This window comes from Cupressus sempervirens, chromosome 9 (genome assembly GCF_028749045.1).
Source record: "Cupressus sempervirens isolate cs-2001-9-10 chromosome 9, ASM2874904v1, whole genome shotgun sequence".
Lineage (NCBI taxonomy): Eukaryota > Viridiplantae > Streptophyta > Pinopsida > Cupressales > Cupressaceae > Cupressus > Cupressus sempervirens.
The window spans coordinates 567253855-567270066 of NC_143126.1; the positions used below are offsets into that span (position 1 = coordinate 567253855).

Sequence of the window (16212 nt, forward strand, 5' to 3'; positions counted from 1 at the left end):
GCAACAAAGAAGTGGATGGTTTAGCTAATAAAGGAGCTGATGGCGAAAACTTTCACATTAAATTAGCTAATAACAGATAATGTAATCCAGATTTCTGTTTAAAAGATATTAACATAATAAATCATGGGTTTATGCTTGTTCTTTTATTAAAATTCCACTTAATAAGTCAACAACGTGGTGATTATTTAAATTCTCAAATTATAGTCTAAGGTAATATTAACATTATAAATTTTAGGTTTCACATTATAAATTCAAATGATTTAAGAAATTACTTAAAAAGTTTTCTCAAATAGAATCTACTTTAAAATAATTCTAAGATGAATGTTTATCTTTCTCAGTACCGATTTAACTTATTTTGTATCTAACAATTTGATCTTAGTCATTTCAAGTTGCACCAAATATGTAAGGACATCAATAAAGCATTAACTTAAAGATGGAAACCAAAAGAAAATGATTATAGTATCACAAAAAGAAGAATTAAATTACTTAAGTTCTATGTTGTATCTTGGGCCTAAAGGCCATTTAGCTATCAAAAAACAAAAAATCTGCTCTTGATTCTAATTTAGATTGGCACTTAAATCTGATTTTGATCTTATGTTTTTATGCTATTAAATGAAAAATATATTTGTTGAATTGTTTCATGATATGCACCCCAAAGGATCTATTTATTCATGGTTTTGCACCTCTTCAAAAAAGGTTGACCAACAGAAGCAAACTTATTTCTTATTTGATTCCCAAAGTGGGCTACGTGAGGTCAGCTCATTACAAATATTATTTGCAATTAATAATTTTGATCCCCAAAGAAGGGAAGTTTCATGAGGTCGCCCAGCAGTATAAACATAGATCGATTTATTATTTAGGAAAAGCAAATTCTGATTTTCTAAATTAGTTGACCATGCTTTGATGTCAACTTCAGTAACTCAACACAAATAAGATCTGTAAACAAAAATGGCTTACCCGAGAAACTACTCCAAGTCTCTCCAGCTTATTTATTGCATCAACCACATCAAAATTACATTTCTCATCAAACTCAGATTCCATGAGTTCCTCACACCGATTATCAAGATCCTGACCATGAAAAATATGAACTTAGAAAACTTTTTTTCTCAAAAAGAATAAAAACTTTGGGAGGATTCCTCTCTTAACAATATTAAAAATGGTCTTATACTCAAGGACAATTTCCACCTCCATTGTAGCTTTCCCTTGCTCCATTAAAATGTAAAAAGATATAATCACCTCCTTCACCTGCTTATCTGACAATGAATTACTAAAAAGCAACTCTTTGAATTCAATTTTAAAAATTAATCTAAATAACTAACTAGAATTCAGAAACCAAAATTGCCTCTATATAATAAATTCCTTTAATGTTTTGTTATCTTTCAACCTTCATAATGACAGTTAAGCAACACATACTTCTTGCTGAATGACATCATCACAGAGATGAAGAAGTGTTCCTCTGCCACTGTCAAGCTGTTTATTATACATTGACTGAGTGATAAGATTTTGGTATGTGTCCATGTTTTGTTGAAACCTGTATGAAATTATGTCATGAGCTCAAATTGTAAATTGAACAGAAACATCTAACATCCTAGAAAAAATTAAAAATGTTTTTTGACAAACAAGCAATTATAAAGATTCACTCAACTTTGAAAGATCATGCTTATCAATTAAAAGAATATCTACATTCTTGTTTAATATTTCCAAATAATAAATTTTTAAGCTAATGAAGTTGCACAGAGATATTTATATAGTATTTTCTTTTATGTCAGCAAAACATGTTGCTTGTACTGTTATTGGGATGGATGCACAATATAGTCCATTTATAAGATAAACAAGAGCTGGCATACAGGTGATAATAATGCTATGACAAGTTAAAAACCAGAAATGAAGAAAACCTTACACAGATTAATCTACTCTAAATTAGAAGATTCTTTGTTTGATAAAAAGACAATAGTACACATTAGATGTTCACAGTCTATTATAAAGATAATTAGAGCTTATCTAGAAACTTCTACTATCAAATAAGAACTTTTCAGTTATTAGCTACTTCTCTTCATAAGAGAATTATATGCTATATGTAGTACAAAATGTTTGCTTGGAACCCATAGGATGAGGAAGTTGACTACATTGTTGATGGTGATGTTGTATGTGTGGATCCACAAAAGATTCAAGAAATCTGAGATTAGCTTCACTTAAGGACCTTTATGGAGGCTTGTAACTTATTGGATCTAGCCAATTTCAATTGAATGTACATGTTGGAATGCCCTCACATTGCTGAGTGTCTGGTTCTTTTTTTTGCACTGAAGCACAATCAAAAGAACTAAAGCACCAACTCTTTCAACATCAGTTCTTCTCCTTCCATATCTATACTGTCTGAAATAGAGAGTAATGCTTTGGAATATGCACTTAGCATTGTTCACATGAAATTTTGCACTCCCATTTCCATCATCACGTCATACAACATGTTGCACTAGGTCACTGTATTAGTTACGTCATTTGAAGCATCATTTTATTATAAAAAAGCCCCAACTGACCTCATGAATCAGCTAAAATGCTGATGAGTGCCCTATTTTTTCCATCCATCAACCCATTGATGAAATTGTACAGCAATCCCTTTCTCGAATTCTCCTTTGTTCTACCAATAGTCAGTGTGTCTTTTGGACCTCGCTCTACAATAAGGGCCCCTCAACTCATGAAAACTTGGGGCCTTGAACACCTAACCTATAACAGTCAATGCAGTGACAAATTGTTTCTAATATGGAGTAGAAGCAACATTGAACACAATACAATTCTAGTACCAATATCTCACAAATACCAACTTTGACTCATGTTGGAATTCTTTAATCCAAGTTGCACACAAAGAGTCTTATGAGCAACAATAAAGTTAGACATATGGCTACCCACACTGTAGGGCGTAATAAAACAATAATGTAATTAAATATAGTTAGTAATGGGTTTGGGTAGTTAGGTAGGGACGGAATGTGTCGGTTGGTCTCCCTAACCAACCAAGCACTATTTAAAAACTTTGGAACATGAATGATGTACTAGTTGTTTTTGTTAATCAATAAAGAATATTGTTTTCACTTCCAATTATTTGGTATGCTTATTATTAGTAATGGTTTCTTATGTTGGTATTGATAACATTGAATTCATATTGAGTGTACTATAACAATTTTATATTTTGACATTGTTGCCCAAGTTCCAACCTGGAGGTCATATAACAAATGAGATGGAGTAATGGGCAGACCATTCCTACCACAAGTACAAGTCACAAACAGTGACGGGGAAGAGGATGAAATAACAAGGGAAGATCAAGTGACACGAGACTTGGTAGTAGCCAGGGAAGTTTCTGTCAACTAGTCCGTGCAAAGGGAAGCACAAGAGAGAACGGTTCTAGAGAGAATGGTACAGTACGAACTTTTGGTGCCACCAACAGTGTACGAACTCCTTGGGAAAATACCTCGATTACTGACGAGAAACCTTGTGCAAGTGGAGGAAGAGAGTCAAAGTTCAAAGAAAGCAAAGAAGACAAAAAATACTCCAACAATTTGAAAGAAGTACACATGGATCCCAGGAACAGGAAAACCCTAGGAGGACAAGAAGACAATAAAACAATTCATGCCACTAATCCCAAATAAGGACCCGAGGAGAGTACCAGAACAAGAAATTGAAAGAGGAATTGCCCTACGACAGATCCTACATACTAGGGAATAGGAAGAAAGGTGGCGGCCCCTCCTAGGGATTGTTAATCAAACTCACATGCCAAACCAAACCAAAGAAAATTTGATTGAAAACACCATAAGGGGAATAAACAATTTGGCAATTTCAGAAGGATGGGGAAGGAAGGGTGGATGGACCCCAAAACTCCAGCCTGACGAGAACATCATCCTACCCAAGAACAAAGCTCTAGTTAGGAGAGAGAACTTCAAAGGGAAAGAAAACTAGCTGGGCCAAGTACTCAAGAAGTAATCCTGACAGGAGGGAACAGGAACACCATCTCGATAGGAGGCAACACTGTCCTGACAGGAGGGAAGAGTGAGAGAACTAGGATGGCCATAGACAAACAAACACTTCCTAGATTCATAGGAGAAGGATCGGAGGATCCAACACAACATTGTAAAATGTGCATAATGATATGGCAAGCGTATGGAGAAAACAATGTAAATGAGTGGTTAAAGGCATTTTATGCCACCCTAAGGGGCATCCCCATTGACTGGTACACAAGTCAGGAGGCCGAGAAGAAAGCGACATGGAAGGATCTTCGTACAACCTTTGAGGAAGAATTTAGATCCTTAAGGGTTGATGTTGAGATAGTAACTGAAATATACAATACAACAAAACAAATAATGAATCTGTAAGAGCCTATAGCAAGAGAATGAAATAATTGCTTGGGAAACTAGAGAACAAACTGGCAAATAGACTAAAGAAGAGATGGTTTATTGAGGGGCTAACTCCATCCCTACATAGAAAAATGAAAGAATTACCACCATCGATTTTTGCGGATGCTTGTACTTGCTCTATGGATATAGAGAGCAAAAGCGAAAACTCAAAAGAGAGGAGGCATCAAAGTGAAAGTGAGAATTCCGAACAGAGTGGGGACGAGTTGAAAATAATCCAGGCATTGAGGAAAGACATGATGAGAATGATGAAGGAAATGACACCAAGCAAGGGGGAGAAGAAAGAAGGGAAGGAATTATGGTGCACATGATGGACTCTAAAATTTCCTTGCAAAAGATACTTGGTGAGGCTTGTTAAATCTTCCTCTAAAGTGAAGAAATCATGCCTTTTCGCTATTTTGAGGGAGGGGAACATAGTTGCTTGCAAAATAACAACATTTCACTACATTGCAAAGATCAAAGGAAATCATTGCGAACTTGCAATTTTTTGCCAAATTACAGACAATGATTGTGAACAGTGCAAGAATACAATTTGTTGTTGTTTTGAGTGTGATGGAAAAGTTGATTTGTGAAATTGCGAAATCAATTATTTTTTGCGCACAATAAAGTGAGTTCAATTAAATCACTTAAATCTTCAAAAGTACAAATGTTTATGAAGGGAAATGTTTGAAATGATAGTCCGAGAAGCATTATAAATTTGACACATGTGAGATGTCCAAACTTCATGTCAAGAGTTAAATGACAACGAACTCAACCGGGTATTAAAAGTAGAGAAATTAATTTTATGCGAAGTGACGTTTTGAAACTAGCTGTAATGTCCCCTTCTTTGCATTAGGCTTTCTAGTGCCTTGTTGGTCTATCTTTCCATCCAGATAGGCTAACGACATTTATTCTAAGGATGCCAGCCAGTCACAGGATCCTATTTGGTTTCGTTGGGGAGATATTTAAGTGGGGAGCTTCCTATAGATAAGTCACTTTATTTTATAAAGTTGATTTATAAAGTTACCTTATGACTTAAAGTCATTTTATAATAGATGTAACTTAAGTGACTAAAAGATGAAAATGATTTTTATCCCACATTGCCTAGTTGTGGGTATCTCCCCTCATATTGAGGTTATAAAAGAAAAGAGCTACATTGGGATTCACACCATAAAATAACATATTGTTATGAAAATCGGTTGCTTGAATGAGACTGACCATCTTAAGGACGAAACCCCTTAAGATGCTAGGAGACTAGACATAACCCCAGTAGCTCTCAAAAGTGTTCAAACAAGTTCAAACATAAAGTGGCAGTATAAGGCTCTTGCTTCAAATCGAAGCAGCTGGTAGAAGTGTTACCAGTAGAAGTAATAGTGAGTTCTCCTTGTACTGTCTCGAAATACATATTATCAATTTCCTACGCATTTTTAGAGTAAGAGGGAGTTCGTTTGGTATCAGGTGTGGGAAGTAAGGTTATTGGCATAGACATTAGTAGAAAGCCCAGAGATTGGGTCATTATGCCAGCAAATTAGAGGCTGCACTACAACCAGAACCCGTGAGGAGTGGGTAGAAGTGCAGACGTGAGGACCCTAGCAGCAATCAGGGTTGGAGTGGTCATCACTGCCAGCCACATCAGGTAACGTTAGTAATAGTAATAAACTGCAGATTTGAGTAACATCAGCAGTAACCAGTCTAAACTGTTGTCGCATTCAGCACACAAGGTCATGTTAACAATGAGGAGACACACCCAATTAAGGACACCATAAAATCTGGATCACCACAGAGGAACGAGAAGACCACAGGCCTAAGCACGATAAACTCCAAAAGTATCAGAGCTCGTACCTTCATAACGTATGTCCATTTAAGAGTTTGTAAATGTGATCAGTCCAGACTGCAGAACACCCATGGTTATCCCAGGTTCCATTGTTATTTCATTTTTGTGATTGTAAGTCAATGTTTTAATGATTCAAACCATGGATAAGAATATATGATCATGTTCAGTAATTATTCTTGCATATTCGTTAGCAAAAAAATAGTGGAACTAGGTCTGATGTAATTGAATTTCAGTACTACTTCCTTGCAAGTTTTCACATTATATAAACTTTCCTTAGCCATATTTGCTGCATTTCAGGAGTCAGATTACTACAATGGTATCAAAGCCACAAGACTTGCCAATTTATGGGTAAATTATTGAGGTTTTAGGCTGGTTAAAATGGGAAATGACAGACAAGCATGAATAGGAAACCCTATAATTTTAGTCACATCCAACCCGAACAGGTAGGATCTTCAGATCAGATTGATATTGAGGACAGTTGCATGGTTTATGAGGAGCTAACCTTTGAGACAAGCACATAGATTGAACAGGTTGAACAAGTTGCTCAAGTATAGGTCACTCAAATGGCTCATGATACGAATGAACGAGAACGAGAAGTGAGGGAAACGTTGCAAGCTATTAGAGATGGACAAAATAATATTGCTACTGCACTTCAATAGCTTACAGGGACTATGCAGCAGCTAGCTCTGATTCACAGAAGAACCGCGAGTCATCATAGTGGAGGTGGTAGTGTGGCAAGATCACCCCGAGCTGCTAGGGACCCCACACGAAACACTGACAGGCCACTAATGCCCGTTTTTGCTGAGAATAATGTTGAGGAGGAGGTAGCTCCACCTGCAGCAGTAGGCTTACTTCCGAATAATGTTATGGCTATGTATGATAAATGGGATCTATTCCCTGATCTGATTAAGCAAAATTTGTCCTTTGTTCAATGCATGAATCAAAAAAAAGGAGATAGAGAGACCACAACAAGACAGGAGGCCTAAGGCACAAAATAGGGACTTGAAGCATGCTATGAACAAGTTATCCTTCCCCATTTTCAATGGCAGCAGTAAGACATCCGCTAGAGCTTGGATTCACAAGCTAGACACCTACCTGACACTTAAGCCCATGTTGAAGACAAAAGCCATTACATTTGCCACTATGCATTTGGAGGGAGTAGCATATGATTGGTGGCAATCAGTGACTAGTCACCCAGGATCATAGTCTCATTATATCTTATGAGATTTTCAGCTCTAAGTTGATCACCTATTTTGACAGGAACGACATTGAGGTCTACTACAAGGATTTGGTGCAGTTACAACAAAGTGGATCTTTAGATGACTTTATTTATGAGTTTCAGTGAATCTCGGTAATGATACTGGATATGATAGAACAACGTAAGGTAATGTTGTTAACTGAGGGCTTACAAGACAAATTTAGAGGTTTGGTCAAGGTCATTAAACCAAACACTTTGGATGATGCCATTAAGATCACACATGATCTAGAGTCACCTTCTTCGATACTACAGCCTCCTAAGAAACCTTATAAGGGGTCTACTTCATTTCAGAAGAACAAGAACCGGCGTAAGACTACCCCTCAAAGATTGGACTTCGAGATATAGAATGAACTCAGGAGGAAGAAGTTATGCTTCACTTGTAGGGAGCCATGGACACCGGATCCTAGATGCCTTGGCAAAGGAAAAATACATTATATCGAGGTTCTGTCGGAAGAGGAGGATGAGCAACAGGGGGGCAGTGATGTTGATGGCAACGATGAGGAAGAAGTGAGGAGCAGCCTCCTAAAGAGAGGAAGAAGAAATCCACTCCGGAACAGTCTCCTAGTCGCTTTCCTTTCTAGTGATCACACGGGTCACCCCTTTCGCTTGAAGGGTGTCCTTAGAGGGTAGCGTATTGTGTGTCTCTAGATACATGTGCATCGCATAACTTCATAAGCACGTGTTGGGTTTCAAAGAGGAAGTTATAGGTTGATGATATACCCAAGTTTGAAGTTAGAGTGGCAAGAGGCAATAGATTGAGATGCACAGGGAAAGTGCCAGGTCTATCAATTCACTTTGATGACTTTCTTCTAGAGGCAGATTTTTATGTTGTTGATTTGGATGGATTAGATGCCACGTTGGGAAGACAGTGGTTGCAGACTATTGGCAGGTATATAGTTGATCATGATAAGATGCAATTGGAATTCTTACAGGACAGTCGACAATGATTCTCAAGGCCATGTCAGAGAGTGAACCCAAGTTGATTTTAGCTCACAGGATGGAGGCTATTATGAGGCATGATGACATGGAGTGGGCAGCACATTATTTCATTTCTTCTAAGGCTACATTAGGTTCGGCACAGCACCTTCATGTTGACATTCAGCTACTGCTTGATAAGCACAAAAGGGTTTTTGAGGACATACCCCCAGGCATTCCCCCAGATAGAGGGTTTGAACATATCATTGAGTTGGAGGAGGGCGCCAAACCCATCATTACCACTCCTTATCGTCATCCCGGGCATTATAAAGAGGAAATAGAAAGGACGATTAAGGAACTCTTGGACATGGGACACATCAGACCTAGCTCCAACCCCTTCGTTTCTTTAGTAGTTTTGGTGAAGAAGAAGGATGGCACTCTTTGCATGTGTATTGATTACCGTGCTCTCAACAAGAGGACCATTAAGAACAAGTACCCTATTCCTCGCATTGATGAGTTGCTAAATGAATTACATGGGGCAATTTATATCTCGAAGATAGATCTTAGATCTGGATACCATTAGATACAGGTTCGTGAGGAGGATGTGCAAAAGATAGCTTTCTGATGTCACTATGGACACTACGAGTTCTTGGTTATGCCATTTGGGCTCACCAAAGCACTGGCCACATTTCATTCATGTATGAACCATATTTTTAGAAAATAGTTGCACAAGAGCGTGTTGGTATTTTTTGATGATATCCTGGTTTTCAACAGAACTTGGGAGGAGCATTTGCAGCACCTAGATGAGGTACTTAGCAATATGGAGGAGCATTCATTATTTGCAAAGGAATCTAAGTGTGAGTTTGGATTGACTAAGATTCTTTACCTTCGACACATGATTGGTACAATTGGGGTGAAGGTACACCAAGAAAAGATACAAGCAATCCTAGATTGGCCACCATTGAGGAATGTGTCGAATTTGAAGGGCTTCCTCGGTCTTTGCTCGTATAACAGGAGATTCGCTAGAGGTTTCTCTTAAATAGCAGCTCCTCTCACCAATCTCACACGGAAAGGGGCTTTTGGACAGATGATGCAAATGACCTTTGATAAGCTCAAGAAGGTGATGAGCACATGCCCGGTTTTGGCACTTCCCAACTTCTCTTGTCCTTTTGTCTTGAGTGTGATGCTTCAAGGAGCGAAATTGGTGCAGTTCTGATGTAGGATAGGCATCCGATAGCTTATGAGGGTCAAAAGCTCAACGGCAATGAGAGATTGTACCCCACCTATGACAAGGAAATACTAGCCATTATGCACACTTTAGCCAAGTTCAAACAATACTTGGTGGGTGGAAAATTCACGGGTTAAGACTGACCGCAATAGCTTCAGATATTTCTTAGAACAAAAGGATCTCAATGAAGCAGCAAAAGTGGGTCAGCAAGATTCAGGCCTATGATTTTGACATCGAGTATGTTAAGGGTAAGAACAATATAGTTGCCGATGCAGTTTCCAGGAGACCTTTAGTAGTCGAGTGTTGTGCCATTTCAAAGATATCGGTAGATTAGAAGTCCCAGTTACTGGTTGAGTATTCTAAGAATACTCAAGCTTGTCAAATCATGAATGGGCAGCTCTAGGAGGTACAAGGTAATTGATGATGTGATGCTTTATAAGGATAGGATCTATCTTGTCCCAGAGTCTAAGCTCAAAGGAAAAATTATGGAGACTCTTCATGATGCACCATCAGCCAGACACCCAGGTTTCTTCAAAACCTATAGGCAGATTAGAGAAAGGTTTTCTTGGAAGGGCCTAAAGGACGATGTCCTTCAGCATGTTAGAGAATGTTGGACTTGTCAACAAAACAAGTCGGAGCACAATTTCCCAACAAGATTATTATAGCCCCTCCCTATTCCAACACAAAAATGGGAAAGCATTTCCATGGATTTCATTACAAGGTTGATGAGAGTACAGAACAAAGATTCCATTTTTTGTGGTTGTGGACAGATTGACGTAGTTTGTTCATTTCTACACTACAGCAACGGATTGGTCAGCCTCTCAAGTAGCCGAGTTATTTTTTTAAGAGGTTTTCCGTCTACATGGTCTACCTCGAACCATAATGAGCAACAGAGATAGTAGATTTCTCAGCACTTTTTAACAGGAATTATTCAAATTGACAGGTACTAAGTTGACACCTAGCATGAGTTATCACCCACAAACAGATGGGCAGACTAAGATACTAAACAGGAGGGTGGAGGGTTATCTCTGGAACTATGTAGCAGGGCAACAAAGAGCTTGGGTTAAATGGTTATATTTAGGGGAGTGTTGCTACAACTCCTACCACAAGTCCATCCGGATAACACCATTTTGGGCCCTCTATGGAAGCAAACCTCTATCATTCATAGATTTGGCCTTATAGGACAACAGAGTACCATTAGATGTAGATTGGATACAGAATCAGTAGGACTTCCTCCGGTCCCTTCAAGAGAATATCCTACAGGCTCAAAATCAGTAGAAGATGTACGTTGATTGCCATCGGACAAAGCGGAGTTTTGAGTTGGGCGACATGGTTTACCTTTGTCTCCAACCTTATAGGCAGAGTTCCTTGAAGAAGAGTGGATTCAAAAAGCTTGGGCCTAGATTTTATGGTCCCTATCGCATTACCAGGAGGGTGGGAGAGGTTGCTTATGAGTTGGACTTGCCAGATAACTGAATCCATAATGTGTTTCACATATCTTGCCTTAAGAAGGTGATTAGTCAACATGTAGTACCTTCCGTTGGATTACCCCCACTTGATGAAGAGGGTAAATTGGTTTTGTTCCCAACCAAGGTGATTGAGATCAGGGCGAGGAAGCTGTGTAATCAATCCATTAGGGAGTACTTAGTTTCCTAGAAAGATTTGCCATATGAAGATGCCACTTGGGAGGGCAAATCAATCCTGCTGCATCTGGCACTAAGATTGCTTGAGGGCAAGCAATCCCAGGAAGGGAGGACTGTAATGTCCCCTTCTCCGCACTAGGCTTTTTGGTGCCTTGTTGATCTATCTTTCTATCTGGATAGGCTAATGACATTTATTCTAAGGATGCCAACTAATCATAGGATCCTACTTGGTTTTGTTGGGGAGATATTTAAATGGGGAGCTTCCTATAGTTAAGTCACTTTATTTTATAAAGTTGATTTATAAAGTTACCTTATGACTTAAAGTCATTTTATAATAGATGTAACTTAAATGACTAAAAGACGAAAACGACTTTTATCCCACATTGCCTAGTTGTGGGTATCTCCCCTCATATCAAGGTTATAAAAGAAAAGAGCTACATTGGGATTCACACCATGAAATATATCAACATATTGTTATGAAAATCAGTTGCTTGAATGAGATTGACCATCTTAAGGACAAAATCCCTTAAGACATCGGGAGATTAGACGTAATCCCAGTAGCTCTAAAAAGTGTTCAAACAGGTTCAGACATAAAGTGGCAGTATAAGGCTCTTGCTTCAAATCGAAGCAGTTGGCAGAAGTAAGTGTTACCGGCAGAAGTAATTGTGAGTTCTCCTTATACTGACTGGAAATACATATTTTCAGTTTCTGACACATTTTTAGAGTAAGAGCGAGTTTGTGTGGTATCAGGTGTGGGAAGTAAGGTTATCGACATAGACACTAGTAGCAAGGCTGGAGGTCGGGTCATTGTGACAGCAGATCAAAGGTTGCACTGCAACCGAAACCCGAGGAGTGGGTAGAAGTGCAGACATGAGAACCCTAGCAGCAGTCGGGGGTGGAGTAGTCATTACTGCCAACCACATCAAGTAACATTAGCAACAGTAATAAACTGCAGATGTGAGTAACGTCAGCAGTAACCAGTCTAAACCATCATCGCATTCAGCACACAAGGCCATGTTAACAATGACGAGACACGCTCAGTTAAGGATGCCATAAAGTCTGGATCACCGCAGAGGAATGAGAAGACCACAGGCCCAGGCATGATAAAGTCCAGAGGTATCAGAGCTGGTACCTTCAGAACGTATGTCCATTGAAGAGTTCGTAAATGTGATAAATCCAGACTGCAGAACACCTGTGGTTATCCCAGGTTCCATTGCTATTTTGCTTTTTGTGATTGTAAGTCAATGTTCTAATGATTCGAGCCATGGATAAGAATATATGATCACGTTCAGTAATTATTCTTGCATATTCCTTAGCAGACAGATAGTGGAACTAGGTCTAATGTAATTGAATTGCAGTATTGCTTCCTTGAAAGTTTTCACATTATATAAAATTTCCTTAGCCATATTTGTTGCACTTCTGGAGTCGGATTACTACACTAGCAAGGAGTGTGGAAAGAAAGGAGACTAGAGAGGGAAATTAGAGAGTTGAAGGCTCTTACTGAAAACAATGCCATTGTAGTTCACCAAGCACCTTCCACCATTACACCTGAAGAAAAGAAGGTTGAAGATTTGAAACAGGAGGATTCCTATTTAAACTTTTATTTATAGAAACCTTGGGGAGATCCTTGCTTTCATGGTGAAACACAACTTGGATAAATGTGATGAGGTACAGTCAGGTTTTGGGAGTGACTTATATGCTTAACCTTTTTAAATAGAACAAAATTGTGTTGCCTTTGTTGGAAAGGAAATGGAGACCTTCAAAGTATAAACTAGGCAAGTTGTATGAAGTCACCAAAAGGGATCCAAATGCTCCTCAATTGATTATAGCCATTGTTGACATGATAGAAGCTATTTCCAAAAGCTTGGGCTATATTGAACAAGAACATCAGAAAATAGAACCGATGTTGCTGCCTTTCAACACTACTGAGCATTCGGCTATGCCAACAATCAAAGACAACACAGGAAAGATTAAAAAGATTTGAAGTGTTGGAGGAATAAGTTCACAGTGTTGCCCCAACATGTGATGGCCAGGGTCAAGGGTGAAAAGGACTTCCAAATCGGTGAATTTCAGAAATTGTTGGATAAAATGATTAATCTGAAGAATCAATTCACTAAATTCCAAACTAATGTGAAGGTTGCCACAAGGAAAAAGTGGTTAGATTTGCAAGTGTTTATTCTAACATGGCCGACTCATGCACAAATTGCCTGTATATATTGTAATTAATCTTGTATTTAGTTGCATTGGATTAAGATAGTTATGTTTATGAAAAGGTTTGAAGCTATGCTTCGTCCCTTCAATTTTTACAAGAAGAGGTACCAAGTCCTTCGTTAGGATATAAGTGAATATAGAATATCAAAAGGAGATGATTTTACAGTTTTGAATAGGTACATGCAACTGAATACCACTCAATTGTACTTCCTTATTTTGAAGTAATATAAAACTTTGTTTTTGTCCTAGTTTGGAAAATTGATGTTCAATAACTTGCATTCAATATTGTCCTCTTGAATTTAGTACAATTGTTTGATAGATTGGATCTGATGTATGCTCTTGATCATCAAAGTTTGCATGCAATACTTTCTTTGTCTAATTTGTCTTCTTACATTGAAGTTAAATACATTTAGAGTAGGGTCTATATTTAAAGTTCTCCATCCAGTAGTAGATGGTTGTGCACACTGTCTCCAAAGAGTCGATGATATCAAGTTCTTGCATGCTTGACTCTATTTGCCCACAATTGGATAGAGTACTGGTCTTCTTTGCTTCATCAAAGTTGATATACATTTGTAGTTGGAAGAGTTTTGTACCTTATTCACTTGCATATCATTTAACCATTCTCATTTACATTACCAATTGCCTTTAAAAAATTCAAAGTAATATTCAGTCTCAGTTTTGATTTCTATTGTGAATTACTTGCCTTTCCAAAGAGAATCACACAAGAAGTCTGGAATAAAAGGCCTTGAACCAATCTGAGGGGTTAGTTATAGGTTCATCCACCTAGGTTTTGCAGACCCTGAAGAGCTGGGGAATCTGATCTTTTAAGACTCAATTCAGTTTGTTGGCCAAATTGTGTTGGAAATCCCAACATTTAGTAGGCAAGTTTATAAGATTCCAACCAACAATTTGAGGAACCAACAGATTGGCGACTCTACTGGAGAGTTGCTCACAATAAGCATTCTGAAGTCATCCAGAAGTTGTTAATCTGTAGAACAGAATCAAAAAGATATTTTCAAAGTGCACTTTGCTGGAGGGAGAGTCCAGAAGACCCAACAAACAATTTATTCCTCAAAAAGAGGGGTAGTGACTCTATTTAGAAAATGATCAATGACTCTACTGAGGGGGAAGACTCGGAGGGAAGTGATATAAAAGGAAACTTTATTTCAGCATGTCTCAATTATTTCATAGAAAACCTTTGATCCCTAATAATATCAGACCATTGGATCTCACAAGATTCAGTTATTAGCCAGACAAGTTGTGTTTAAATCTCTTCAATGCTGTCCCAAAATTATATGGAGAATTACAAGGCCAGGCATACACCATCTGGATATGTTTTATATCTTCATTAATGAAAATTAGATATGTACCGAAGACAATATAATATAACTTTTTGCTAAAACTTTGAAAGGAGATGCAAGGAGGAAATATGAATCTCTACCCTCGGGAAACATTCCATCTTGGAGACAGTTTGAAAAATGGTTCTTGTATGCATTTCAGAATAATGAAGAAAGGGATGATCATCAAAATCATTTCATGGAGAAAAGGGGATATACAGACCCTCTAGATGTATTCTTTGATATGAGAAGTGGTAGGGAAGAATTTGCAGCCCACCTGCTCATGAGATTGGCACGAGCTTAGTGTGAAATACCCCTAGGTCTGAAGCCCTTACCTAAAGAGTATAAGAGCAAAATTCATGACTCGAAGATTACTGGTGATCTTGATTTGATGACTCTTGTTAAATGTTTGAAGGATGAAATAGCACAAGAAGAGGATGAATACAAAAAACAAACAGGAACAAGTTATGGGAAATGTGAAATGTGACCAAGTAAATGTTATAAGGGTTAATGAACTGATGAATAGTGAGGACGTCCCTCTTAATGAAGATTGAATTTCAGATTTCTTGGAAGTGGAATATCAGAAAAACATTATGAAAACACCTACATTTTTTCTTCAATCTCTAAACAAACTCATGCACCAATAAATGATGAAATAACATTTCATGAAGAAAAAGGAGCAGTCCTAGATTTTGGGTTTTCAAATTGTATAATAGGTTTGTCAAATTGCTCAAGTTGTGAATATGAATCATGTGAAGATGGATCACCTTCAAGCTCAATTGGTCTATGGGATGAGACTCATTCAGGAAATGAAGTTATGAATCACACTGCAGGATATAGAGAGGATGACAATTTGGATAAGGAGGAAAACAATCTTTGGTAGATTGTATCATGTGAGTAGAGGTGATAGAATCATGGCAAATTGAAGCAAACGAGCTTGATGGAAGGTGTGACTAAACATCCAGTAGATATTATCTGTCAAGCGGTAACATTTACAAAAAATGACAAGGAAAAGGATGAAATACTGGGACAAAGCAAGACAAAGATGAGCAATGAGGAGAACACAGTGCCAATGCAGATCAATGCAAATATCAAAAGTTACTAATTGAAAGAGGTCAATTGAGCCCATTCTATGCCATAAAAACACATCCCCTGTGGAAGAAATATTGCAAAAGAAGTAAAGGACCCTAAATGACTTTAGATGTGTAGACTTCAAATGCCTAAATGTGGTAACGATAAAGGACCCCTTTCCAATTCGATTTACTGACAACATTTTAGAGAAGTGGTTGGTGATGAGATGTACCCCTTCATGGATAGGTTTGCAAGGTATAATCAAATCAATATTGCGAAAGAAGACAAACTGAAAACCACGTTCATACTAGAAGACGGGGATGTATGGATACAATAGGA

The 16212-nt window shown here is 38.0% G+C and overlaps 1 protein-coding gene across 1 annotated transcript in view; it reads right to left on the reverse strand.

Annotated features, from left to right (window-relative positions):
• LOC149539927 (aminopeptidase (DUF3754)) overlaps nt 1-16212 on the reverse strand; it is a 148649-nt gene that overhangs the window by 49731 nt on the left and 82706 nt on the right. Inside the window, exons 12-14 of the mRNA XM_089801138.1 lie at nt 1414-1531; nt 1186-1245; nt 958-1068 (exon numbers count right to left, since the gene is read on the reverse strand). Of these exons, the coding sequence (XP_089657264.1) occupies nt 958-1068; nt 1186-1245; nt 1414-1531 (289 nt within the window). The remainder of the gene's footprint in view (nt 1-957; nt 1069-1185; nt 1246-1413; nt 1532-16212) is intronic.